Raw genomic sequence first — 26,066 nt, forward strand, 5'->3', positions numbered from 1 at the left:
GGCTAATATTCAAACGACACAGTACAGTTTCAGTCATATACGGGTCGGTGGTGGAGATATTGAAAGTAGTGGACGTTCGAACCCTGGTCAGTGAAAACAATACACATTTACACTTACCTTATGATTACAAATGTATTTTTTAGTTAGTAATAGAAAATATAGCTCCATTTCCTTCTTGGAATCCATTCTGGGAGAGGACTTTGTACAGGTCAGATTTCGCTCGCAGTTTTTCACGAGAGCACCTGCTTTTTAACAAGCAACCGATATCGCCTTAAAATACATATACACTGCAAAAAGCATCAGGGTTTTCAAAAAAAGACATGAATTTAGAACATTGATTTGAGTATATTTGTCCATGTTAGATTCATTTACCTGCTTTACACTAAAAACATTTATTTTAGCTAAATATAATGTATTCGTATTATGTATGCAAACGTTTTCTTACTTAATGCACTTTATATTATTTACAATTAAGAGAAAAATAAGGTTAAACAGTCACAAGGCTTATTTTCTTTCACTTCTTTAAGAAATGTATTTCATAAAATATATAAAATTAATTATTTCCAGTGCGATAACAAAATTGGAAATAAAGCTATTTCTTTTACGACGACCCAACTGGCGTATTGTTGTAGTTTTTTTTTTTTCCTATTTTGAACTAAATCAGTTTGTAAATTTACAAAATAAGTTACATAACCCAGATCTTAAAAGTAAAGAAGAATCTTAACTAGTCAAAATTACTCAAAAATCTACATTCTGAATTCATCGATCTTTTATTCACAGAGATTTGTTTTTGCAGTGTATTTTCCCAAATAAAATAAAACTGTACAAAACTAACAATATCTTACAAAGTAGTCGACTACACGGGCATTAAGAATGAGGAGATCGGAGACGGACATGCGCGGGCGGGCGGGTTGGTTGTTGGGCGGATTGAGAGAGAGGTGTATTGCTCGATGGCACGTGGTCAGTGGTGTGCGGTGGTGGAGACCTGCCACACGATCAGGTGACTGCGCTCAGCCTTGGGAGAGACCGTCTGACCGGGGCTCTGGTCTGAGAGGCCGTCCAGCTCAGTGCCTTCGTCACCTGGAGGAGGAAACAGGGAGGCAAAGTTGGAAAAAAATGCAGAAGAAATTCAGGAGATTAGCATTAAATTGAAGTCGTTTATTCACTTTTCACTTCAACTGGGGAGGTTTCCATTGTTGTTAATCAAAGTGAGTAAAGCAAATGAAATGGGAATAAACAGAACTCGCAATAAAGCTCAAAGAAAAAATGCGAGAAGACAGTATGAAAAAGTGTCGTGAGATATTTTGTGTGTGTTATTATCGCGTGCTTTCTGGTGTCACTCTGCTTTGATGGTTTAACTGTGAGGAACTCTGAAGCAGCGGTTCTCAACTGATTTGGCGTTGGGACCCATCATCACCGTAAACTGACAAGCCGCGACCCAACCCAGGACAGAATTTGTTATATCTATTGTAAAATACAGCATTTTCCTAAAAAAAAAAAGCATGTAATATACAGGTATCTCAAAAGCTGAAATCATAAAAAAAAACTTTTAATTAAGGTTTTTTTCAGTAGATAAATATTGAAATGTTTTCTGGGACAGGCCCACTGAAAAGGTTCCCGTGACCCACTTTTGGGTCCCGACCTACCAGTTGACAAACACCGCTCTTGCTTTTCAAAAAAAGAATAAAATAAAATTTGTGCATATTTTATTAAGATTTGTAAACAATCAAATAGAAGAATTTCCAAATTCAAAATGAATTCTATACAACGTTTGAGCAAAAGATTTTGTCCAATTTCAGGCAAAAACTGCAGTTCAATTTATTTTATTTTTTTATGCATTACAAATAATTGAGCTATGGGATTATTTCACCAGAAATAACGATATTTTTTTGTAGAAGTGGAATAACATATGCACACAAATGTTTACAGTATATTAAAGGACGACACCTTTAATATATTGTAAACATTTGTGTGTTTTATCAGTGGAAATAAGTGCATCTTATAAAGCATTTGTATCAATTTCTTTGTATTTCTGTGAAAGTGACCCTGAAAGCTGTGAACCTAAATGTGCTCATAAACTCATCCCTGTGAGGAATTAGGATGCTGTGTTAGGCAAGTTAGGACCACAACAAACAATTTAATTTACTAGTTCTCTTTATCAGTGTTCGTAATTTAAAAAAAATCATGTATTGGGCCTTTAATGCCAGTTGAAATCCAATTGAATGCTGTTTCGTTTGATGACTTTAGACAGATTTCCACGCCTCACTGAAAGCCTAAGATTCTTTTATCGTTATCGTAGGATCTGTAATGGTTTTAAAACATGTTAAAGTGTATGTTTTTATCTTATTAAAACTCTACACAGGCTTTTATAAATGAGGCCCAAGGTGCGTCTATAGTCTTCTCCTCACCCATTCTGAAGTCGATGTAGCCCTCTCCTCCGCTCATAACCAGGCATGTTTTGGGTTCAGAGGAGGCCGAGTCGGAGGATTCAGAGGGGGGGTCGTCTGATCCCGAGTCTGCACTGCCTGGAGGGGGCACTGCTTGACCTGTCAACGCACACACACAACACAGCATGTGAATGACTGTTTCAACAACGGCGACTCCATCTTAAAATACAGCTTTGCCTATCGGTCACAACTTATCTCCTCTCTGGGGACATTGCGTTGGCGCTTTACTTTACCTGGCACCGTGACGAAGAACTTGACAGCGTCTCTGTGTCCGTGGAAACAGAGCTGGGCGTGGGCCATGGAGCAGTACGGCACAGAGCTGCTCGGCACGGCCCCCTCTGAGCCGTCATCGCTGTAAACACGCACCGCTCCCCCGGGACGGTTTGGCACTGACACATTCAGCTTGTTATCTGGAAGAAAGAGTTTTTTATCAATAAATATCATTGGGCTTTGACATGAATAACACTTTTACCCCAGAACAAATACTGCAGGGCACATATTGAGTGTCTGAGTGATACCTTCAGAGAGAGGGATGGAGACGATGACTCCGTTTCCGGTGCCCACCCAGAGACGACCACACGACACCACCAGGGCAGTGATCCTGACGAAGGAGAAGCCCAGCCGGCCCGTGCCTGTCGTAAGCAGGAGACACAACCAGTAACTATCCAGGCATGAGCAGAGAGGAAGGGAGATTTTATTGCTGCAGTCTTCTTACATCTTTACAAGTTTGCAGTGGAGTTCAAGTTTTGCTACAATGAACTGGTATTACACCAGTAGCAGTACGTGCTTCCAGTCTGGTGTGGTCATGGTTTATGCCTCTTTAATGTAAACTACAAGTTTGTCAGGCGATCTAGATTTTACATACTTGCATTAAGTGCATCGTCAATAAAGTTTTGATGAAAAATACACATGCTATAATATAGTGGATTGAGGAAATATTCACACCTCCTTAAATCATATCTACCTCATGTTGCTTTTTACTGAATAGTTTTGGGGTAAATACCGGGCACAAAAAATAAAAAAGTTAATGTCGAAAATTATAAATAAATCTCAATAATAGATACGGACGAGACGCTTCAAAGTCAAAATCGGGTCCTTATTGTTTCGAGACATCACTTTGTCCAACAGAAATGAAAAACTGGCACTCAAAGCTAGCCATTAGCATGTAGCATGAAGCTAATGTTAGTATTATGCTTAGAAATCCTTCTACATGTAAACATTTGAACCACTTTACTCCTCTCCATGTCTGTATCTTCATTTGGTAAAATATCCATAATTCAGCATTTTTAAAGTAGGGTTTAGTTTCCCCCTTTGTCCTCCCCCCCCGGCATCATCCAACGTGACCCTTTGTGGGCATAGGCAAAGATGCTATCTGTAACTATAGTTGAGCCATTTATGAACATTTAAAAAAGGTTTTGCGCTGTGTCCAATAATACAGAATGATTAGACCTGAACAATACAAGCCTGAGAGCAAAATGTTTAGCCATAAAAACACTTTCATTATCAGCCTTCACGATAACACATCACAACTCATGGTCCGCCTTTACCCCAAGTGCCAAGCATTTTGTGCTTTTTACCCAACATCTTGCTGACGTAGGGCTCGATGTCCACGTCCTGCAGGTGCTGGTAGGTGTGAGCGTGGAAGAGGCGCAGCGTGGAGTCCAGGCGGATGGACACCCAGATCCCATCGCCCACCCAGGCCAGCTGCCGCACCTGGCTCTCCTTACGCGGGTGGGCGTCGAAACACTTCTGCTCAGGGGCACACAGGAGGGTTTCAGGACAATACTAACAAATACACGAGAGTAGATTTAAAGCATTGATGAAAGTATCGACAGATTTACCTCTATCCTCATGGCTTTGGGCTGGATGACGTAGATCTTGTTCCTGTAGCCGCACCACACCTTGTCGTGCACCACGCTGATGCAGCGGATGGAGTGGTGCGGGCGCCCCAGGTCCAGCAGGTGGTAGTTGGTGAGATCCCACTGACCGTCAGCTTAAAGCGATAAAAGAGATTATCAGGAACAAGCTGGTTGTTTAAAAACATATTTAATAGTACAGCTCATACCTATGCTTCTGTGGAAAATGGCTAACGTCCCGTCCGCCAAAGCTACAAGCACTCTTCCTTTAACGTGGCTGCAACACAAATACATCTATGAAATCCATGTCTGTGGGAATCGCTCCAAAAATTATATAAACTACTAACGGTGGTTGATGATTGGTAAATCATGTACTTTCCAATTTTTTTGGAAAGTACTGGAATGAAATTTGTCTTGTCCCCGTTCAGTGCATTTATTTGTGAAAAAAAATACTGTATTTGTACCAATTTCATGAATTACTTTTTGCTAGAATTTCTGTGACAGTGTAAAACGTGTTCATATAAACTCATCCCTGTGAACAATTGGGACGTTGCGTGTTAAGAAAGTTAGGGACGAGTTGAACTGACTGTATAATTTACTCACTATCATTGTTTGTAAAAAAACAAGACAAAAAACAGATACAGAGCCTTTGAGATTTTACTAAAGTACTGAAATACTCACACAATGCCAAGAATTGAGTCCTTTAGTTTAATGGCATGAAGACACTTCCTCCATCGGGCCACAGAAGAGTGCACGTACAAACTGAAGGAAATCAAAGTGAAAGAACCAACACTTAGTAAAACTAAACGACTGCTGTGTAAAAACGTTTCTCACTGAAATCGGACTCACCATCCGTTCTGCGCTCCGAGCCACATGGTGGGCAGAGCGCTGCTCATTCTCAACATCTCTCCGTCAGGCGCCTCGGACGGCTCTGGCAAAGACGTGACCTCGTCCCCCGCGCCCCTGTCAAACCAATGTTGCATCACGCTTTAATGTACGGATATCATTTAGACAGTTTAATCTTCCTCTTGGTTGGAAGGGACTGTCCACACTTCACGTGAAATTGAAGCTATTGTTCGTGCTAAAGCTGATAAAAGTTCAGAAGTATTCAGAACATATATCTAAAAATCCCGGCGGCCCTGCACTCACCCGTGCCGAGCAGCAGGGGGCGCTCCCTCAGACTCCAGTCCAAGTGGCTCCGTGAACACGTGCTCAGTGTAGATGCCCGGCTGGTTCTGCTCTGTTCCCTGACTCTCTCCCTCCTCCTCCTCTTCACCCACACCAGCGTCAGCCTCCGTGGCCTCCGTGGCCTCCTCTGCTGCGTCTTCAGTGGGACTGGTCTCTCTGGAGAACTCTACTGGAGAAAATGTCAAAGCAAGTGTAAGTGTAGCCACTTATGGATAACGTTTGAGGATAGAGAGTATATTTCTGTCTAACCTGATGCAGAGAGCCCGCTGTGCTCCGTGGGCTGCTCGCTCAGCCTGGATCCTGCTGTTTGGGGCACAGCAGTGGTCCCCTCAGCAGCCAGTGCTCCGTCGCTGCCCGTGGAGCCCACACTGGCCACGCTGCCCGCCAACGACACCCCGTCCCCAGCCTGCCCGCTGTCTGCATCCTGGGGGACCTCCTCACTGGCGGGAAAATCTGTCTCCAACACTCCTGGAAGAGAAGATTTGAGAATGAATTTGAGAGATTATTATCCCCTCAGACCCTCAGTCCCTATCCTCTTCGTCTCCTCAGCCGGAACACTTCACATTTGTTTGCGGTTACGACTTGGACCATTAGATTTAAAGAGAGCTGTTAAACCACTTTGGTGTGACCGACCGCCGCCTCTAAACCTTGGGGGCACATGGAGCTCTCACCTGGCACACTGGATATGCAGAGCACGTGTGTGTTGCAAGCGTAGAAGGTGTCCAGGATGTCTGCGGGCTGCGTGGCGTCCAGGACCATGACCTTGGTGGAGGAGTGGGTGCTGGTGCAAACCCATACACGACTGGACATCTCATCCTGGACCAGCAGATCCTTCTCCTGGTCCGACTTCTCATGCTCCTACAAAACCACACAGTTACCGTCTCCATATCAAGACTTTGCACATCAGACTAGTTTATTCCACATTTAATCCAGATTATACTTCATTGTGAATGGTTAAATCTGCTCGTCACTCAAAGTATGACGGTGGCTGTCCAATAGTAGAAGTAGAACGCACATGAAGAACACATGAAGAACACATGAAGAACACAAAGACACAATTGAAACAAAACATGGCTTTTACTTTCAAATTAAGACACTTGTCGTTGCCCCTTTTATGTGTGTCTTGATGATGGTGATGTCATTTATATGAAGCCTCCACTTACTGTTTTGCTCTGGACACTGTTTATTACGGAGCACTGCGTTTTATAACCAACATGAGGTCGCTGACTCACCACTGTGTCCTGCACGCCTGTGTGGGCCGGTCATCTTTGGCGTTTTGCAGATTGAATCTTTGGTGCCTTATAATTTTTAAATCTACTCTTCTTCCCATCTCGTGTGCACTGAGATGTGAAAAAGGCCTTTAGGTTTACAGCCCTGCACTCTTGGAATGACCTCCAGAATGAGCTCCGATTGAAAGAACCTGTGTCACATGATGCTGATGATGACAGTCTTTAGCCTGTTTGACTGGAGTGTATTATCTTGATTCAATGTGAGAGTTTATGTGACTTGTAATTTTGTCTTGCCTCTTGAATGAAATAACATAAAACCACCATGCAGGTATCTTTTTGTGCCGACCTTTGAGTCGTTTTCCAGCTGGTCTAAACTGCAGTGAGAGCCTTTCTTCTGTTTGTGGAGCTCTGTCCTGCCACCGGACGTGTTGACCCCCGCGGCACACCACAGCTGGTAACAGTAACATATTCAAGCATCAGGTCAGTCAATCTTATAGCAACATTTGTGAGTATATTTTTGTAAGACGGATCACATGGAGTCTGTGTACCTTCATACAAGTGTCCTTCACCTCGAGGGGTCTCAGATAAACCGGGACCGGTAAGTTCATCTTGTTCTCCGTCTGTCCACCGTTTACCTTCAAGAATTTCACAGACACAATCAGATTGAAAACCTTTGAAGACGCAATGCAAACCAACCCCTGCGCTTAAAAGCAAATATTATGGCTTCTCAACTCATCACTGCTCTGTTAATAATTCTCTAAAGAGACATGTTACCTTGCATTTTCCCGGAAGACTCCATCCGTGAGCGGTGACGCGTCCGTCCTCCTTCTGCATGTGGGCCTTCACCTGTCGGTACTGCGCTCGCTTCTGCTCCTTACGCGACGGGGAACTGCACGGGTCCTTCCTGTAAGGTGTAGGAAAAAAGAACAGTGGAATCACACACTAGTAGACGTAGCCAAAAAACTTTAAGTATTATTTTTCGTATTGGCTGTAATAAATCAACCGAAAGAGAATGGATAATATTTACAAAGCTCAAGATCTTCTGGATGATCAAATGTTTTGCCTTTTACGGCGTCTGCAATGAATCTCAACATAGCCTAGCAAGACAAGACCACATGCTTTTGGAGAAACGCATGGTCTATTCATGATGAAACAAAAATGGTGGCTTTAGTAAGTACGAAGGAAAGTATCAACCGGTCAAGCACTAAATAGAGGTGAGAGAAGTAGCAACGGTTTCTTTGAAGGATGCCAGATATTTGAAATGTGTCCGTATTTGAGTGACATGTGACGAATAAACATCTCGGATTTATCTGCCGCCAAATTTGTGGCAGAAATGATTTGCATGAACTGAATGCCAGTGTTTTTTTTTAAGGGAAACTAGTAATCGCTTAGATTTCCAGTCTAATACATGTTTGGTTTTTGCCAATCATAAGACAACAACACATACTGACGTTGGTCCCTACTGTCCCGCCATTGTAAACCAAAGTCAAACTCCTAAAGAACTTTCACACTAAAATTAGCTTTAGTAAGAAGTTCTACGCCAAAAGTGCTGACTAATGATCAACAGTGGCGATTAGCGTACAGATCTAACATAATTTACAATAAATAGTCTTCTAGTGACTTCTAACAAATGTCTCTCAGTATGGAAGTAGTCCTCACCAAGTGTAGTCCGGTTTTTAGGTTATTTTGAGCACTTATATCCATGTAGACGGTCCTGGGTTACCATGGGTTACGATGCATGGCATAAAGCAATTTGTTTGGTAGTTAAAATGTCATCTCTCCATTGTTAATTTCGTCGACTAAAATATTCAGTCTTAATTTTAGTCAAAGTGATATTTTTGCTGACTAAAACTAAATTAAAACTTTTTCATGAGACTAAAACTATGACTAAAATGTCCAGATATTTTAGTCGACTAAAATAAGACTAAATAAAAATGAAAAGGAGAGACTAAAATCATCCAAACTTCTATTGACCGTCTGAAAGAGCCTCAGATCATGGAAATTCTCTGCCAAATGATCAGCTCTGAGCTTTGTTCATGTGGAGCAGCTCCATGAAGCAAAAGAACAAGATTAAATATGATTATAATGAATATTATAAATATACGTCGACTAAATTAGTCTTCATTTTAGTCGACTAAATTTACTTGCAATTTTAGTCGACTAAAATTAGACTGCTGAGACTGCTGCCCCCGCGACCCGGCCCCGGATAAAGCGGAAGAAAATGGATGGATGGATGGATAAAATTAGACTAAAATTGAAACTTTTTTTTTGACTAAATCTTGACTAAAATTAAATTACATTTTAGTCAAAAGACTAAGACTAAGACTAAAATAAAATATGTTGTCAAAATTAACACTGCATCTCTCCAATGCACACCAATCTAGATTCACAAGCCGTCATGTGTATCGGGTTGTTTCACCTAAAGAGGCTTCATCAGCATTATGGCTCGGCACCGTTACATTTTTCCCAATACCGGTACTTTAACAATACTCTGTTTTGGATACCGATACCTGAACGATACTTTTTTCTATACTTATATTAAAATATTTGTCATGCCACTTGTTTTTCGATACCAATACCTGGTAATCGTTTAACGGCACTCAGCCCTAGCCAGCAGCAGACGATAAGCAGCAGGCTGAACAAACAACGACCATTTGCCGCACCGGTCCGCATGCACTCACTCTTCGTTGAGGAAGTCGAAGGTCTTGGACTTCTCGGTGGGGAACTGCGAGAAGGTGCTGCTCCTCTTCACCAGGCTGCCCGGGGGGTTGTACTTCACGTTGGACTGGGAGTCGACCTTCTTGAGGCCGGGGCTACTGGAGGAGGAGCTAAACAGTCTGCTGAAGCTGCGCAGGAGGAGTTACACAATAGCCGAAAAAAAGGAGGTGAGGAGGGGGCGGAGATGAGAGGAGGGGAGCGGGGAGAGAGCGAGGCAGGGGTCACCAACAAACCAAGACTGACAATCAAACAGTGCACAATTAGAACTGAGGGCATGCTCGGAGTCAAAAGACATTCATATAGTCTTTCTAGGACTTACTTTTATTCTTTTTTTTAACTTATATTAAAATACTTGTCCTATTAGTACTCCCTTTGCAGACCTCAAGATGCTTTCCTGATAAAACCTCTCATTCTCATGGCTTGAAATTGCAACGTGAATAGTGGCAATTACCAAATAGCAAAGATCTATTTATTTATATATCAAGGCTCTAGACTGCCAGCAACACTGATACACAAAAGAACAAACCAGCACAGAATCCCAAAGCTGAAAGGAAATGGACACAGGGCGATTGTGATTCAGAGGACGATCATTTTGGGGAGTATTGGGCCACTGGCAGGATGATGAGAAGGAACAGAGACTATAAAGTAGGCGGCAAGAGCCTTCAGTGGTGAGCAGTCCTGTCAGTGCCATCTTATTATCAAATGAAATAATTAGCATAATCTCAGATTTACCGTAAATTATTTGTTTAACCACACAATTTTATGTATTTCACCTTGTTCTGTTCATTTCCTTCTCTTTTTGCCTGTGTGAAGGTATTTCTATGCCACACATGCAGTTGAATTAGATTCTGCATAAACTATACCAATTCCAATTTAGTGCCAAATGAGTGGTATCTCATCAGCTAGGGTTTTATTGCTGTAGAGTGCCAACAATCCAGACCATTTTTGATGATATTTGGAGCACCACAGCGTATTCTATGTTTCAGCTATGGACATTCTGTGGCTCATTTGAAAGATGGTGGTGAAAACCATTTAATTCTATGGGCCTTGGTTCCTGAGAAATCCTAAGCCAAACTAGTTTTGATCAAAACACAGTATTTTATGAATTGCGTGTTTTATGAAACAACTGTCTCCCTCATTTCACTCTCTTCACTGGGCTGTGAGTTTCAATTTGTTTTAAAAGAACATAAAGCTGAAATATTGTGACAAAAATACACCTCGAGGATGCAGCGGTGAGCCGCAGTAAACGGCGCTCGTGTCTGACACAAGGTTTATTTTTAGATCATACAAAACTGTGGGCTTGTTGACCTCATTGGTCTTCTGATAAAAAAATAAGGAGTGATCTGAAGCACAAGGTGTGGAGATCATTGTTCCGTGCAGGAGATCCCCTCTGCTCTCACTTCCTCCTCCTCTCTTTAAGCGGCGCTGCTGCAGAACTGATGGGCATTGAAAACACACGCGCGTTGTGATTAAATGCCCAGATGAAATGTCCAGATCGTGACTTTTCACAAGTTGTTGATCGTCATTTATTTCGATCAACAACTTGAGTTAGAGTGTCTAGTTTTGTAATAATAATAACAAAACAAACAAAAAAAAAACGAATGAATTTTGATATTGTGTCTCGAATCAGTGAGACCAAAATATTGTCTGTGCGACCAAATTAAAAAGTTGGTGGCACCAGCGCTACTAAATAAACGGTTTATTTTATTTATTTTTGGCCTTGTCAATAATTTAGACAATGAAATATCCAAAGCAAACTTCTAAAAGGAAGCGTGAACAAACAAAGAGAAGAAATGTGTGGGATTTTTTGTAGTAATTAGTCTTGTATCAAATGTGATTGCTCTTGGACAAGTTTAAAATGTGCCCAGTGAACTGAATTATTGTTTTAAAACTTCTATACGCTCTGTGCATGAAAATGTACCGTTTGTGGAGAAAACAAATTCAACCCTAGGGTCACGTTACATTTCAGCTGCCAATCCGTAGGTAGTTTAACATCAAAAGCAGAGTGCAGGCAGGAGACAGGAAAGCCCAGGGCAAAGGAGGATAACAAATTCAGAATAAAAAAATGAAACTACTACAGTCAACTGCACAGTGAGTGAAGGTTAAGGAGACAAAACACTTCAGAGTTTTGGATTTTTGGAGGAGGAGGAGCGGCTGTGACGGGGTAGGACCATTTTTAGAATCTTTATTTACCTACTGCTGACGTTTCAATAGCACAAAGCAGAAAGACGAGTGAGTGAGTTACTACGTGGTGATGGGACGCACCAAGAGTCTCAGTTTAGAGTCATTTAAATTACAGAGAAAAAGATTAAACAAACAATAGATAGATATACAGAGGAATAAATAAACAGTAATGAAAGGGAGCACTCACAACTGCCAGATGCTGGATTTCTTTTTCTCCGTCAAGGCTGGGTTTTCCCTCGAGGCCCTAAAACACAAGTCAGCATTAGTTAAAAATCTACTCATTGTACAGCTGTTCATCTTAGGACCAGAAGACAATCCCTAAAAGAGAGCAGGGTTCACTTCTGACATCGATAGACAACAAATATCTCAAAGCCAGAGTAACTTTTGTACGTCCGTGTCGTGCCATGTTGGAAACGATCACCAGATACTTCATACCTGATCATCTCCGTCCACCTCACGGCCTCCTGCAGCTCCATCAGCCTCTCCTTGTACTGGTTCCTCTCCATCAGGACACGGGCCATCTCCACTCGGGTGAAGCGCTTCTTCTGCGCCACGGGAATGTCACTCTGTCAACAGAAACCCAAAATCCATGGATTAGAGTTGAAGCTGATACACAGGAAATAAAGCACATAAAAGCGCTGAATAGTTCAAACGAAACTTACGTCTTCCTCGTCATGTGTTTTCTGTCTGATCTCCTCCGCTTCTTGCCTCACTCTGAAATCCAGCAGAACGGTTGTTACCAATATGTGCGAGGAAAAGCGAGCCACACGTCATCAGATTTATTATGTTTATACTTCTTCAGTTCCTCCTCTAGATCTTTGCTCTTCTCCTCCAGTTTGGCTTTGGCCTGGACCACCGCATCCAGCTCTCCTTGCAACACCTCCTTCTCACAGGTCAGCTCGTCCACCTTCAGGATGAGGTCTTTGTTCACTACGTTCAGAGCGTTCCTGCAAAGGAAAGAGATTCAGCTTGGCCACGTGGGACAGTGGAATACAGGAGTTGGAAAGGAGGTGTTTAGTCTTACTTTGTTTCAAGTAATTGGGAATTTTCCTGAATGAGATTTTCAACTTCACGGCCCATTCCTTTGGGTAGGGAGAAAAAAGAGTTCATGACAAACTGTAGCAATATGTGGGATGCATTTAACTAAAAGTAATATTCAATCAGGTATAACATTATGACCACTGATAGAAGTCAATAAGAGGGATTGATCCTAGGAGGCTTTATGGTGGTCAGTAACAGTAAGTAAATTTACTTTTTTAGTACGTTTTTGAGGATCTGTACTTTAGAGGGGCTAGATGCAAGTTTGCCATTTTATACTCATTACTGCCACCTCAGGTCATACGTGTAACTGCAGCTTCTATATTAAGCACGAGCATGACGGCACTTCGCCCCGAATTAGCACCTTTTTGAGGGACAGTGCAGGATTTTAGAGGCAGTTGTGGTGAATTCTGAGCTCATTCTACATGGGACATGGCTGGAACATGTAGGGGGAGGAAAATACATTTTTTTAGCATTTTTAAACTCTGTATAGTCCCTTTAATTTACTGGTGTTTGAGAACTGACGCCAATACATTTGAAAGAGAAATTCAATACTTTCTACTCCATTTCATTTCCATAAAGGGTTCAAAGTTCAAAGTAAATTTGCCCACGTGTTTTGTTTATTTTGAAATCCTTATAATGTACACTCCAGAACAATAGGTGGCGCTGTGCAGATCTGTCTATGCCATTGACTCATGACAAAGAAGAAAGTTTGTCCCCGTCTGTTTGCCGTATGGAGGGTGAATTTGGGTGCAATTTTTGTCATTTTGAAGAAGTTGCAAACTTATCTTAATACCAATTATATAACAAACTAGTACTTTCTACTTTGAATACTTAAGCATTTTCTACAGCAAATACTTAAAGGCAGTATACGTGATTGTTTTTTCTAGCCATGGAGCACTAAAAGCATTTGTATCAATTCTATTAGCTTGCAGGCTGGGTTTCTAGCATTTCTCTAAAAGTGACCCTGCAAGTTGGTGAGATATGCCTTTAAACTCTGTCCCTGTTAGGAAAGCAAGAAATGAGTCCACAACTAACATTTTAATTTAGTGGCCTCCTCTTTCATTGTTTTTTTTATTTAAAAGAAAATCAGGTATAGTGCCTTTAAGTAAAATTTTGATTGAGCAACTTTTACTTTTATTGGAGTAATATTTGACGGGCTGTATCTGTACTTTTACTCAAGTAATGAAATCAAGTAGTTTGACCCACAATGGACACAAGGCACCTTTAGGGCCCCACCCGGTATATGCAGGTTTGGAGTTGAGGCTTTTGTGCTTTAGTCCATGGCTCGATGTTAAGAATGTTGTAGGAAAGTCAGCAAAGACCACAAGGATAATTTTAATACTAACAAGCTCAATGTTTTGGGTTTGAAAACTTGAACATATAGTAGAGATATAGAACAGGGCCTGTAAATAATAACATTCTTGCCAACATGTTAGGCCTGTGGTCATAGTGTTATGCCTGATTGTATCTTGTTAGACATGATGCATCTATTTACACAAAACACTACACTAAAAGTAACACTACCAGAGACCACTACAGAGGACACACACAGCACATGTGATAGAAAAGGATGGGGAGACTGGGAAAGGTCTTACCAATCAAACTAAGGTCTGAGCAAACCATGCAATCCATGTCAGGCAGGAGAGCAAGGAAGAGAGAGAGAGAGAGAGAGAGAGAGAGGTGGAGACTGTTTAGGTGAAATGGCCAAAAATGAAGGAGCAGAGTCACAAATGATCCCTACTCCACAAGCAAAGAGACAGACGCTGCTCGGCTCTGGGGCAACACTGTCAAATAATCACAGCTTTATAAAAGGAAAACAGCAGAACAGTCAAGCTGTAAAAGGAAGAGTTAGGCAAACCTGAGATTAGTCATAACAGGACTGAAATTATGTTTTTGAATGGATGCTACATGAAAATCACATGTATTAGTTTAGCAGTTAATATTTCAGTCTTCTCTCTGATGTTAATGCTTGTGTTATGTGCGCTGTACATCCAACTCTAAAGCCTTTTTATTGAGTAGTTGTGAGCGACTTGGATGTTCAAATTGCACAAGGAAAGTTAGGAATGAGTTTGAGCCACAACTAACAATTTAAAATGTATCAACTCCGTCTTTCATTGTCTGTACACAGAAAGAAAATCTGGTATAGGGCCTTTAAAATCTGCATTGAGATGGAAAACATTTTAAAGGCCTTCTTCACTTTTATTTTGTTTTAATGCAAATCAAATCCCAAGTTGCTATAAAATATCGTTTCCAAAATCGTTCAGTCCTACCGGAGAGATTGTATTGAAAAACATTATGCATGCATCAACTTCAATAACTTGCTCAGCCATAAAAAGCTAGTGCAAGCGCTACAACTGAAGTAATGATTTGGAATGATGAATGGCAGATGCGACAGAGCGGAAGAGAGTGTTTAGATAATGTAGAGTTATACACACCGGAGTACTCCACTGGGAGAATGGACAAATGCAGGGGATGAGGCAGAGGAGAGAAAGATGACGTTAGCGTGACGAGATGGTTCAGACTGAGTAAAACAGGTGACTATAGGCGTGACGTAGCATCGAAGCTAATGGCAGGTAACAGTTTAATCATAAAGACATTATACAAAAATGAAGACATTCTTTAAATCAGTTTTTATCAGTATCAAGAGTATTTACGCGAGTGAGAAAGCGGCCCAAGAGAAAGGAATATTATTATGTAAATGAACGCTCACCGAGGAGATCGGCCCCTTCGTCCACGTCCCCAATGAGCCCTGTTCCTGCAGAGGACAGCTCCTCAAACAGAGAGTCCGTGTTTCGGTCAAACGCCTTGTTCTCGATGCCTTTAGTGGGAGTGCTGAAAGACAAACTAGTGTCAGTCATATTTCATATTACAAACAGCAGGTGTTTTTAAAGCAGTACTAAGTAACTTGTGCCCCTCGAGGCCATAAGTGCAACTGCAGGTGTCGTAACAAGTTGCAATGTTTTAACTTATTAATTGTCCATGAGAGTAAAAACTACGCTGACAGGAAAGGCGAAGGGAGAGAGGGATATTGTACATCCAATTACACAATGGAAATATTTTTTTTCACTCAAACTTGGCTGGAAATATTGTTTAAAGTGGCACTAGCCTGCAATTAGCTTTGCTCGTTAGCCTGTTAGCTTCTTCCTTGTAATTCTATTAGTGTGTATTGGTTGCGCCGGTCCGGTGGCTGTCATGTTGCAATTGTGGTTTTCTGGCCAGAGACACCAGATGAAAGACCCTCCAATCATCCCATTAACACATTAAGATGAACAAGTTACTGAGTACTGCTTTAAGTTTATGTTTTTTTGCAAATGCATAGGACACATTGTGACTGTTCACCTGCACGGCCTGTAGCCGATGAGGTCCATGTCCAGCTCTGGAGTGGACTCAATAATGTCCTGCACGTCTGCGCTATCTTCATTTTCCGGTAAACCTACACAAGAAAAGTCCTTCTAGTAAAATGCATTTAAATGAAAAATGGACTCAACCAGCCCTTCTTGAAGCTGGGATTTAGAGTATTTAGATCCGATCGTCAGTTCCTTCAACAAATCTATCTTTTGCAGTGAACAATTTGAAATTTGAGTGCTATATCCATACCTACTAATATGGACCTAGAGCCCGGAGCGGCTTGCACCTCTGTACTCTTACTGGTCCCCTCGGCTCTGTCTGAGGCAAGGTCTGAAAGCTCGTCCTGCAAAGACAAAACACACGCGTTACTATTTTATCCTCAAGTTTCCTGCGTGGGACAAAAAAATAAGACAAAATCCAACACCAAACTATATTTAAATAACAGTGAACACGAGATATTGACACATCACATGCCGGCTACGCTACAACTCTCACACCCACAGAAATAAGCAGTGCTGCAAAAACAGACTCTATAAAACTAAAGACATGAAAGAGAGACATGAAAATATATGTTACCAAACAGCTGCACAAATTCACAATAAGCACACTGCAAAAGCGGAAATTACTTCAGAACTATTTGATTAGACTATTCGATTTCTTGGGGAACATGGGGAACGTTAATTCGTAAGCCAGCACTCGACTTCAACGTGCGAAGATTAAACCGTAGCTACAACCAGTGAGTTTCATGGACCTGTGGTTATTTGAAGCTAGCGTTGTGTTGTAATTTGTGGACAACCTGTGCGACAGAGATTGTAGTTGGAGCGAGAGGATGGCTCACTCTGCGACGAGCGCTCCCAAACATCAGACACAGCTTGGTATCAGTCGCAGCTAATCTTCGATCGTACAATTTCTAATCTTTATACCCTCGTCTCACTGCGTCACCTTCACCCGGTGTTTTTGAGCTACGAGTTGATCCTCAGATCGACAAAATTGGACAAAAAGTTGGAATAAAGGTGACTAGTACTACTTTGCGAAGACAATTTTGGAAAAAGTCAGAAAAAAGTGAATAGAAAGCAGTCAATTGACACAATTCAACTCAAGAATAATTTCAAGCCATTTTTTTTTTTGTACTTGTGTAAATGTATGAATTTTTGCAGCGCACACACACCAACACCATTAAAACAGAGAAGAAATATGACCAGTGTGTGGACTACAACTGCACGACCACAAAAACTACCAGAAAATGAATTAAAAAAGCGATGACAATATGACAAGCCAAATGTGAATTGAGAAGCATGGAGGTTCTACCAAAAGCTAATGAAAATATACACAGCAAAACATAAAACAGTGCCAGAGGAAACCATGTTGTTGCTCTTACAGATTCATATATTGGATTAACAGCCTGTGTCTTACTAACTTGCAGCTGTACTGAAATTATTTATCAATCCAACAGCTACAACAACTTTACTCTAAACATGGTTTCATTTAGCACAGACCTGGATTTTGCAAATGACTGTGACGTCTACAAGAGCAAAGAATGAGACAGCAGCGGTGCGTTTGGACAGATGGATCAGCGGAGTGGGTGAGTGTACAAAGGCCGCACAGACACAGAAACAGTGAGTGGAATATCAGCAGACTCGCTAACCCCCTTTGCCGCTCCTCCGGCCACCTTGCAGTCGTCGGCCAGCGAGGTGCCCCATGTGGTGGGCTCCTGCACGCCCTTACCCTCCCTGTCCTTGGGGAGCTCGGTAAAGTCCAGCTGTGTGGAGGGGGAAGAGGGAGAGTGAAGCTCCGAAAGTTCACGGGCAGAAAGGCAAGCATGGTGCGCATGTTTGTGGAATGGAGCAAAGCGGTTTCAGAAAAGTTGCTTTGGTTTTTGAAAGGTCCTATATTATGTTTAGGTTACATTTTTTTGAGCAAATTGTAACGTGGTATAACAAGGCTAATGTATTGCTGGCTTCAAAACATAAATATAGGACCCTTAAAAGAAGTATTACAGCCAAACGCCTTGATCATAGTGGGAAACAGAAGCAACCACCAAAACATGTTTGATTGTTGAAATGGGGCCAAATCTGCAGAAAAAGGAGGTTAAATTTAGGAGAACACCTGGCGGCAGAAACAAACAAATAAAGCTTATGTAGCACTTTTAACTGTACACAATTTGATGAGTGAAGTTTGTGGTACATCTTCATATTTTTAATAAACTGAAACCGCAATTAAAATGGTTGTAACAGGATTATGCTAGCTTTAGCTAACTTCCTGTGTTCAAAACTGTTTCCTGTCTTTGTTGTATTCCTATGGGGGATAACTATGCCTCGCCAAAGAAATGTGGCAGGTGGTGGTTACTCACTTATAACATGATAAAAACTTATGAAGTAAATACTTGTGTGTTTAGAATTGTAGGCTTGAAGCTAAAGGCTAACGCTAATTCAATGCTAATAAATGTTATAATACTAACATAATTTGAGCAAATTGTTTCAACTTTCTTTTCTTTGTATTTGCATTTCAACAATCAGACAGGAAACTGTCATGAGCATACAGGAAGTTACCCACAATGGCACCGGATTAGGTGAATTATTAGCATAGCGGTCAGATACTGCTAGCTACAGTATTTGATTTAATTCCCAAGGCAACCTCAGCAGATGCTTCTATAAATAGCCCTGATGTGTAAGGCTGTCTGCATATCAAAGCCTCTGGTCCACAAAAGACCATGCATCCATAATATCGGCCCCTGGCAGCGATTACATAAGGGCCAATCAGGACGCAGCTAAAGCTCTGCTCTGGACAGCAGCCATACAGCAGAGCCGCTACTGTCCCACAATGCACTGGGCCTTTGTGCCAGTTTTATTACTGAGGCAGCAGAGGTGAAAGATGTACAAAAAATATCTTCAAAATAAGAAGAGTTCTAATACAGGAATCACCTGTCCTGCATATTGAGAATATATATTTGTATGCAAAGTTTTAATAGAGACCGATCAAATTGGAATCAGCAGTTCAGCCTTAATTGATATGCTGTGTGTATATGTAAATGTGTAACGCCAGCCCACACATTCACCTTATTTATTATGACAAGCTGCGACTCTAAAAGTGTGGTAATTTAAAATTTTAAAAACGCTGCTGACCACTTTTTCAGTCAAATAAAAAACAAAACAAAAAAAGGAAAACACGCACAACCCACTGGAAATATGTGGATAAAATGCTAATCCTTATGTCAAAGTTAGTACTTTCCAATTTGTTCTTTAAGAAAACATAGCAAAATATGTTCTTTAATACAGATTTTGTTATTGTCAGAATGAAAGCATTTGCAAATGGTTTGGTTAGCTTGCTGCACCTGCCTTCACGTTGGATGCTGAGGAAGAGGTTCTAAAACAAAGATGGCCTTGTCAGATCCCTGATAAAACATGCCTGAGCACAGCCCAGCTTCCTCAAAGGGGCTATTTTTAAACACTGCCGAATACAAAACTACTTCTGTTCCAGCCGGAGGAACTGTCTTCAAATACAAAACCTAAAAGATTTGTTCGTTTTCAGACTATGGAGAGTTTAAGGCTTCTATGTGAAACATTACAAGTTGCATGTTGCCAACGACATTGACTTCCTCAAAATGTCTACTAGCAATAACAAATAATACATAATAATACATACTAAACGTATGCTTTTTCCTTTAGTTATATATGATGTTGCACAAAGCTCAAGTAGAAACTAGTTAGGTTAATCATTTAGTGTTGTAATGTAGTCTGAAGCCCAGCACATACCTTGAGGCTGGTGTTGGAGCGGTCCTGGGCGGGGTCATTGAACCTCCAGCCTCCTGCTGCCGGAGTCTCCGCTCTGGCCTTGGGGTCTGGGATGATCAGGGAGTTGCCTCCAGACGACGGGAAGACACCCAAGGACAGGGGACGCTCCCTCCTGGACACAGATGGACAAAAATCAATATGCTAAAACACGTTGCTTAGAAGTCACTTAGCAAATTGGCTTTTCAGTTTTTTACAAACTTGATATAATGTCGTTTGCATCTTACAAACAAGGTCAAGGTCAACTTTATTTCTATAGCACATTTATAACAACATCAACCAACATCAACCAACATCAACCAACCATAGTACTTGGGGACGTTGTAATTTGCACCCTTGTACAACATTATAACAACTGATCGTACAATAAAGTCATCTCTCAACGCAACATGCCTTTCAGTCACGTGCCGCCATCTTGGAGATGTTTGGCTAGTGTATGTCATGCTAGTATCAAACTACACATCTCCATTAACTGAAGTCAAGATGCTACATCCAAATATAGCAGCTGATACACTGCCTGAAGAGTTGGTGACCAGAACATTTGTGGACATTGGCTACAGCTGTTGAGCCAACAGACATATCTAAGAGAAAGCCCTGAACCACCCTCAAACTCCAAGCCTTGGATACATGTGAAAGAGGTCAGAGCTGAGCTGTAACTGTAGTTTTTCCTCAGTGGGTTAATAGATGTGAGCCGCAGATATGATCACTGTGTCGAGGATAAAATGCTACCCGCGGTAGAGTGCTAACGTGAGCAGCTGAAACACTGACTCAAACTGACAATTTATCGACATGACAAACTGTAAAAATCATAGAGAAAGGTTTTCTGTTTCCTCTTGGATGTCTTCATTTAGTCTGAGGAGTGGAAGCAGATCTTTGGTAAATCCTGCTGCAGCTGGACTGGCAGCACTGCTACATCTTTGCCTTATAAACATAACCATCTCTGGGGTTGTCTTTTAACTTATCTTCTTGAGCAATGATTATGATCACAAACAAAATGCTTCTGCTGATCAGCTGCCCTTCATTTTCATATACTGTTACATGTCGTAGTACTGCATCATTCCACTTCAGTCTTCAATGGCGGCCTTAGCTGTGCGTGACGTCATAGATTTAACTAACTTTGCTCACCTGACTCTGGCCACCGCACTGGAATCGGCCGCCTCGCTGGTCTGCTGCATCTTGATCCTCTCCACGTGCTCCATGTAGTTGTGGATCATCTACCAAACATAACCAGTTAAAACCATGTTACGAACAACAGAAGCATCCAAGTGAGAGGTCCACTGTACCTCCGAGTGTCGCTGATGGAGAGAGTTGTATTCCTTTTTCAGCTCCAGTTCTCGCTCTTCTAACCTGCTGACTAAAAAAACAGAGAGTTTGATTGTTGAGCAGGAGCAAAATGCATTTGGGACAGCAATAAAACAAAAATGAAAATGACAAATCATAAAATCATTTCTTCCCCGATTTAAGATTTAGTAATGAAACACACTAAACAAGCATTACTGAAGTGGGGCCACACAAAGGTCATACATTGAACTACTTTTGCAAACTGTCTGATTAGAGGTTTCTATATCTGAAGCGGTTTCTTTAAATGTTATTATAGTCAGTGGCACTGTGGACTATGCTCTCAAGAAATGATTGACTAGCATTGGTCATGCGCCGGGGCAGGCTGAGAAACAATAAAGTAGTCATATGTTAAAAAAAAACAAATCAATTTATTAGAAGAGATGTACAAGAACATTATTTTTGTTATCATTGATTGACACCCTAGAGAAAAATATATCATTGTTTCATACTGTCTTCCCAGACCAGAGTCAGTCCAGATTTTAGTCTAGTCTAACCCTACACAGCAGAATGAAAGCAGATGAGCGCTGAAACGTCTTGTAGCTACATGTAATAGCAAAGGAAAAAAAAATCCACTTGGTTTTGTACCCGGGCAGCGTGGATAATCTTTTTCCCACGTGTATCAGCCGATGACTTTTCATTTCCTAATCCACCAATGAGAAGGCGGCGAGCACTGTCGCATTAGTCGGATGGATTTAACTAAAAGCCTTTAATCCCATTACAGTTACTCCAGTCAAATTCATGTAAAGTCTGCGTGTGAGAAGATGCTACGCCACATGGCATCCAAGTCACCCTAAATTTATGTTGGTTTTGTGTCTATGCAAATGCAATATCCAATTACAGTCTAAAAACAAACAACCCGAGACTAAAATGAACTTTTGAGTACCTGTGTGTTTTATTATTGTAAATCTGTGAGATGGAAGCCCACAGTGGTATGTTGTTGCTTCTTATGATATTCTGCATCCCCTAGTATTGCAGTCATTTGGTGATATACTATTGTGCAGCCCAAGTGTGATTTTGTGCTCACTCTGTTCCGAATAGTTCTTGATCTTGAGCTCGAGTTGTCGCGAATGGGACTCCATCCGGTCCACGTGGGTCTGCATGTCCTTCTTCTCCTGCTCATGGACGTCCTCAAACTCGATGAACTTCTGCTCCGCAAGAAGACAAGAGAAATATGTTACCAAAAAAAATGACATAACCCATTCACCAAAGTCAGGTTCTTCAAAATAAATCACTTGTTGTCATAATAATTTCAAATTTTGGACACTTGGAAACAGGAAGTGCTTCTTATGGTCATGCGGAAATGCCGTTTGGGGAATGGGCGGAAAAGTATGTGTCCACATCCTGTCCAGCTGAGTCACACACACAATAGAGCTGCACTGCTATAGAAAGTTATCATCTAAATATATTCTTTGAAACATTAATCTCTTAACCCCCGCCTGAACCGAGCATATTTTTTCTCCAGTTCAGATATTTTAATCACATTTTTAACCGTTTTTTCACATGTTTTTTTTTCTTTTTTATCGCTTTTTTGTTGTGTTTTTTTTCGCTTTATCGTCACATTTGTTCATTGCTTTTATGACACTTTTTGGTCGTGTTTTTGTCAGTTTTTCATTGCATTTTTGGTTGTTTTATGTCACATATTCGTCACGTTTTTTTGTCGCTCTTTTGTGGCTTTTATGTTGCTTTTTCAACACTTTTTCGCCGTCTTTTAGATTTGATTATAGCCGAACTGGAGTAAATATGCTCAGTTAAAGTGGGGGTTAAGAGGTTAAAGAACAAATGATATCTAATGTGTTTTTACCTCTGTAAACAAATACAGTCCCCTACAGTCAGCGAGAAACATCCAAACAACACAGACACGGTCGCTGAGCACACATGATTCATGAAACACATTCAAGCTGGGTTGTTTCCTCTTACACTCCCTCACAATAAGTCACACAATAATATCTCTCTGCACATTTGAATTGTGTGCAAGCTGTGTTATACATTTTTAGACCATTTGCATAATAACATGTACTAAAGGAGCTACTAAACACGTCCTCTGCCTGCTGTTAAATGCCCAAGGACAGAGGTTAGTAGGCTTGGCCACAGCTGTTTTTATTATCACTTCTGTAAATCATGCGGTTAAGTTTACTTCTAAAGGGACAGCCATCAGGTTGAGGGTTATATTTGTCCAAAAAGGATATTTTTCCCATCATGCGTTAGAATGGCTGGAAAAGGCTGAGTCACCACCACTTTCATGACTGGGTGTGCACAAACTCTAAAGCATGACTTAGCAGTGTTATGGCTGAAGTGCAAGTGTTTTTTGGTTGAATTGTGTTTCCGGGACCAGGATTGATTTAGCACAAGTTAAGGCTCTGAATAAGCCCTGTATTTATTATATATTATTATTTTTTTGTAATAGTTTGGACCTGGTTTAACACTGAATTACACACGGTTTTGTCCTGGTTTAATCTTGATTTGATCTTTGAGTATCTTAGTCCTGAAAGACCTGGTTTAGTCAGGGACTGGGTAACCTTTAAGGATACCAGTATGGTACCAAAAACCACAATCAAAAAGAAAATATGACATAAAAAAACTTGGTACCAAAACAACAAACACTAAGTGTCGACGTCAGCATTAAAGCAAGTTATTTGGTTGCTCCTGCTCAAACAAATGATAAAACAATGAAAAATAAAGGAATAGAAATGGTCTTGTTGAATGACTGTGGAATAATTCGACATGATCCTGTCCATTTGTGGTTCTGAAAACATATGAATACGGTTTCAGTTTTCGAAAAAGTGTCATTCCCGGCATCAGTATCGTAAACCAAGTACCTTTAAAGTACTGGTAAAAGAAAACTCTACACGTTTAGTCATTTTTTATTTAATTCAATACAAGTTCAATTCTTAAAAAAAAGGCAAGGTTTTGTCTTGATGTGAATTCTGAGTTGATCGTCATGTAGCCCAGAATTACTCTTGGTTTAATCCTGGTTTAGTCCTGGTTCAATCTTGAATTAGTCGAGATTCTTAGTCCTGATTCAGCCCTGATTTCGTGGCTTTCCTCTGGTTAGCCGGATTAGACATCATTTTGGTTTTAGATTTGGTTCAGAGTTGAGTTAGTCGTGGGTTTGGGCTTAGTTGTTATTCTATCCTTACTCAGAGCCCCTTTAGCTGAGCAGTGATCCCTAATGTACAGTAAACATACTATTCCAGGACTAACAATGGTCCAGTCCGTACAATGATGCCTGTGGGGGGGGATCTGACGTTTGCCTGTCTGTTGTTTACATCTCGCCACGTTCATTCACAACCATGACGGGCACGGGGGAGCACACGCACACATTTCGACCGAGAATCCTTGATCGTTCCTCCCCATAAAGCTCACCTCCTCGGCGTGCTTCCTCAGCGCCTTCTCCCGCTCGTACTGGGTGATGAGCTGCTCGTTGTCCTCCTTGAGCAGCTCCAGCTCCACCTCGTGCTCCTGGTTCTCCGCGAACACCGAGTCCAGGTTCTCCAGCACGGCCACGACCAGCGGCATCAGCTCCTTCACCACGTCCTCGTCGTATTTGCCGATGAGGCGCTCGAACTCCCGGTAGATGGAGTTAGCCAGGCCCGATACGCGCTCCGACATCATCGCGGACGTCCCCCCGGGGTCGTCCTGGTACACAACCCCGTCGTCCAGCTCCATTTTTCAGAGCCGATCTGCCTTGCACCAAACGCGGGGGGGTTCCGTCGGCGCAGCCTTCGCTCAGTAAAAGAATAAAAACGGGCACATTTTAGCTCGGTGTTGTACCGTGGACCGTTACGATGCTACGTGGATATCTCCCTCCTCCTTTCTCCCGTTTTCGCTTGTCTCATGGTGCATTCAGGGGTGACTCCCGAGCGTCGTAATTGTCAGTACTGTTTTCTCTTTCAATAGAGTTGAGCATGAAAAACGGTGTGAATTCCAAGTCGCAGTTTAAGGGGGAACTAGCAAACACTGTTCTTAGACTCACACCCAGTTGTAAATGTCCAAATTAAGAAGTGTCTTTGTTTCGCATAGCCGAACACATTATTATTAAAAAAGAATTACTTTCCTCAGTGTTTTATTTTGTGATATATTAAATGTTGACAAACGTTTCTTTTGTGTATGCTAGTTTTCGATGGGACGTAAAGGCTTCACTGGAACAGCTGATTTGCGGACCACATCACGTCATCACGTTCAACTTACGCCCCCTGTCTTTAATTATTTGCAATGCATTAATTTTCTTCTCTTTTTTTGCCAGTCTAGCGTTTCATACGTCAGTGTAATAACAATTTAAGCTTGAAATAAACTTTATTTTAGCTCTAAACATGCAACTGTTATCCAGTTTATTCATAAACGTTCTCTGGCGTATGTAGAACTACACCTTCACCAAGTAACCTTAACCGTCGCATTCATGACATGCTCAACAATCAAAGTTTCAATCAATCAAAGTTTAATCGTATAAAAAAGTACATATTAAAGTACATAAACGCTGAAGTCAGTTTAATGGCTATTATTGTTAGTCAGTTGGCTCCATCTTCTGGTCACTGTACGGAACTGCAGACAAGGTGCCTTTAGGCCCGTGTAACGTCGAGATGCACTTCTTTGTCAAGCTGCACTGACAGTATCAACGCGCATGTGCACATGCCTTTGTCTCTCATTAAAAACAATTTATTAACAGCTGGTAAACTTTGTCTTGCATAATATTACGCAACTAAAGAGCAGTCGACTCTTTCCTCAGCAACTTTTATTACATTTAAACGGTCATTCTTTCTGATTATTGAGAAAACTTGTACTTTTTTTGTTTTTAAAGCCTATATTTACAACAGACAGATTTTTAAAGGCAAATTGTTTTAGCAGCTACGTCATTTACTAATTTCATGTAGAATAGACCGCCTAATTCGACAGTAAAGTTTGTGAAATCATGTTATTTGCTGAAAAAGC

General features: G+C 41.2%; 1 protein-coding gene across 4 annotated transcripts; it reads right to left on the reverse strand.

Moving 5' to 3' along the window:
* Positions 1-722: 722 nt before the first annotated feature.
* On the reverse strand, positions 723-24,829 carry spag9a (sperm associated antigen 9a). Of its 4 annotated transcripts, none has more exons than XM_079565317.1 (31): positions 24,504-24,829; positions 22,165-22,285; positions 21,083-21,153; positions 20,925-21,013; positions 19,764-19,914; positions 17,681-17,770; positions 16,261-16,354; positions 16,003-16,096; positions 15,374-15,495; positions 14,259-14,273; positions 12,647-12,704; positions 12,417-12,569; positions 12,285-12,336; positions 12,058-12,188; positions 11,810-11,866; positions 9,402-9,566; positions 7,495-7,624; positions 7,269-7,355; positions 7,067-7,171; positions 6,163-6,349; positions 5,741-5,959; positions 5,453-5,657; positions 5,153-5,266; positions 4,985-5,065; positions 4,513-4,580; positions 4,289-4,440; positions 4,025-4,196; positions 2,966-3,079; positions 2,681-2,857; positions 2,409-2,546; positions 723-1,080 (listed from the first exon to the last, which is right to left on the reverse strand). In XM_079565317.1, the coding sequence occupies exons 1-31, from the start codon at positions 24,804-24,806 to the stop codon at positions 962-964; spliced, it is 3,834 nt and encodes a 1,277-aa protein (XP_079421443.1). In that variant the 5' UTR covers positions 24,807-24,829; the 3' UTR covers positions 723-961. The 4 variants fall into 4 exon arrangements, with proteins under 4 accessions (XP_079421443.1, XP_079421441.1, XP_079421444.1 ...); XM_079565315.1 differs by having other exon boundaries at positions 17,657-17,770; XM_079565318.1 differs by lacking the exon at positions 14,259-14,273.
* Positions 24,830-26,066: the final 1,237 nt, after the last annotated feature.

Source organism: Gobius niger, assembly GCF_951799975.1.
Source record: "Gobius niger genome assembly, chromosome: 10".
Taxonomy (NCBI): domain Eukaryota; kingdom Metazoa; phylum Chordata; class Actinopteri; order Gobiiformes; family Gobiidae; genus Gobius; species Gobius niger.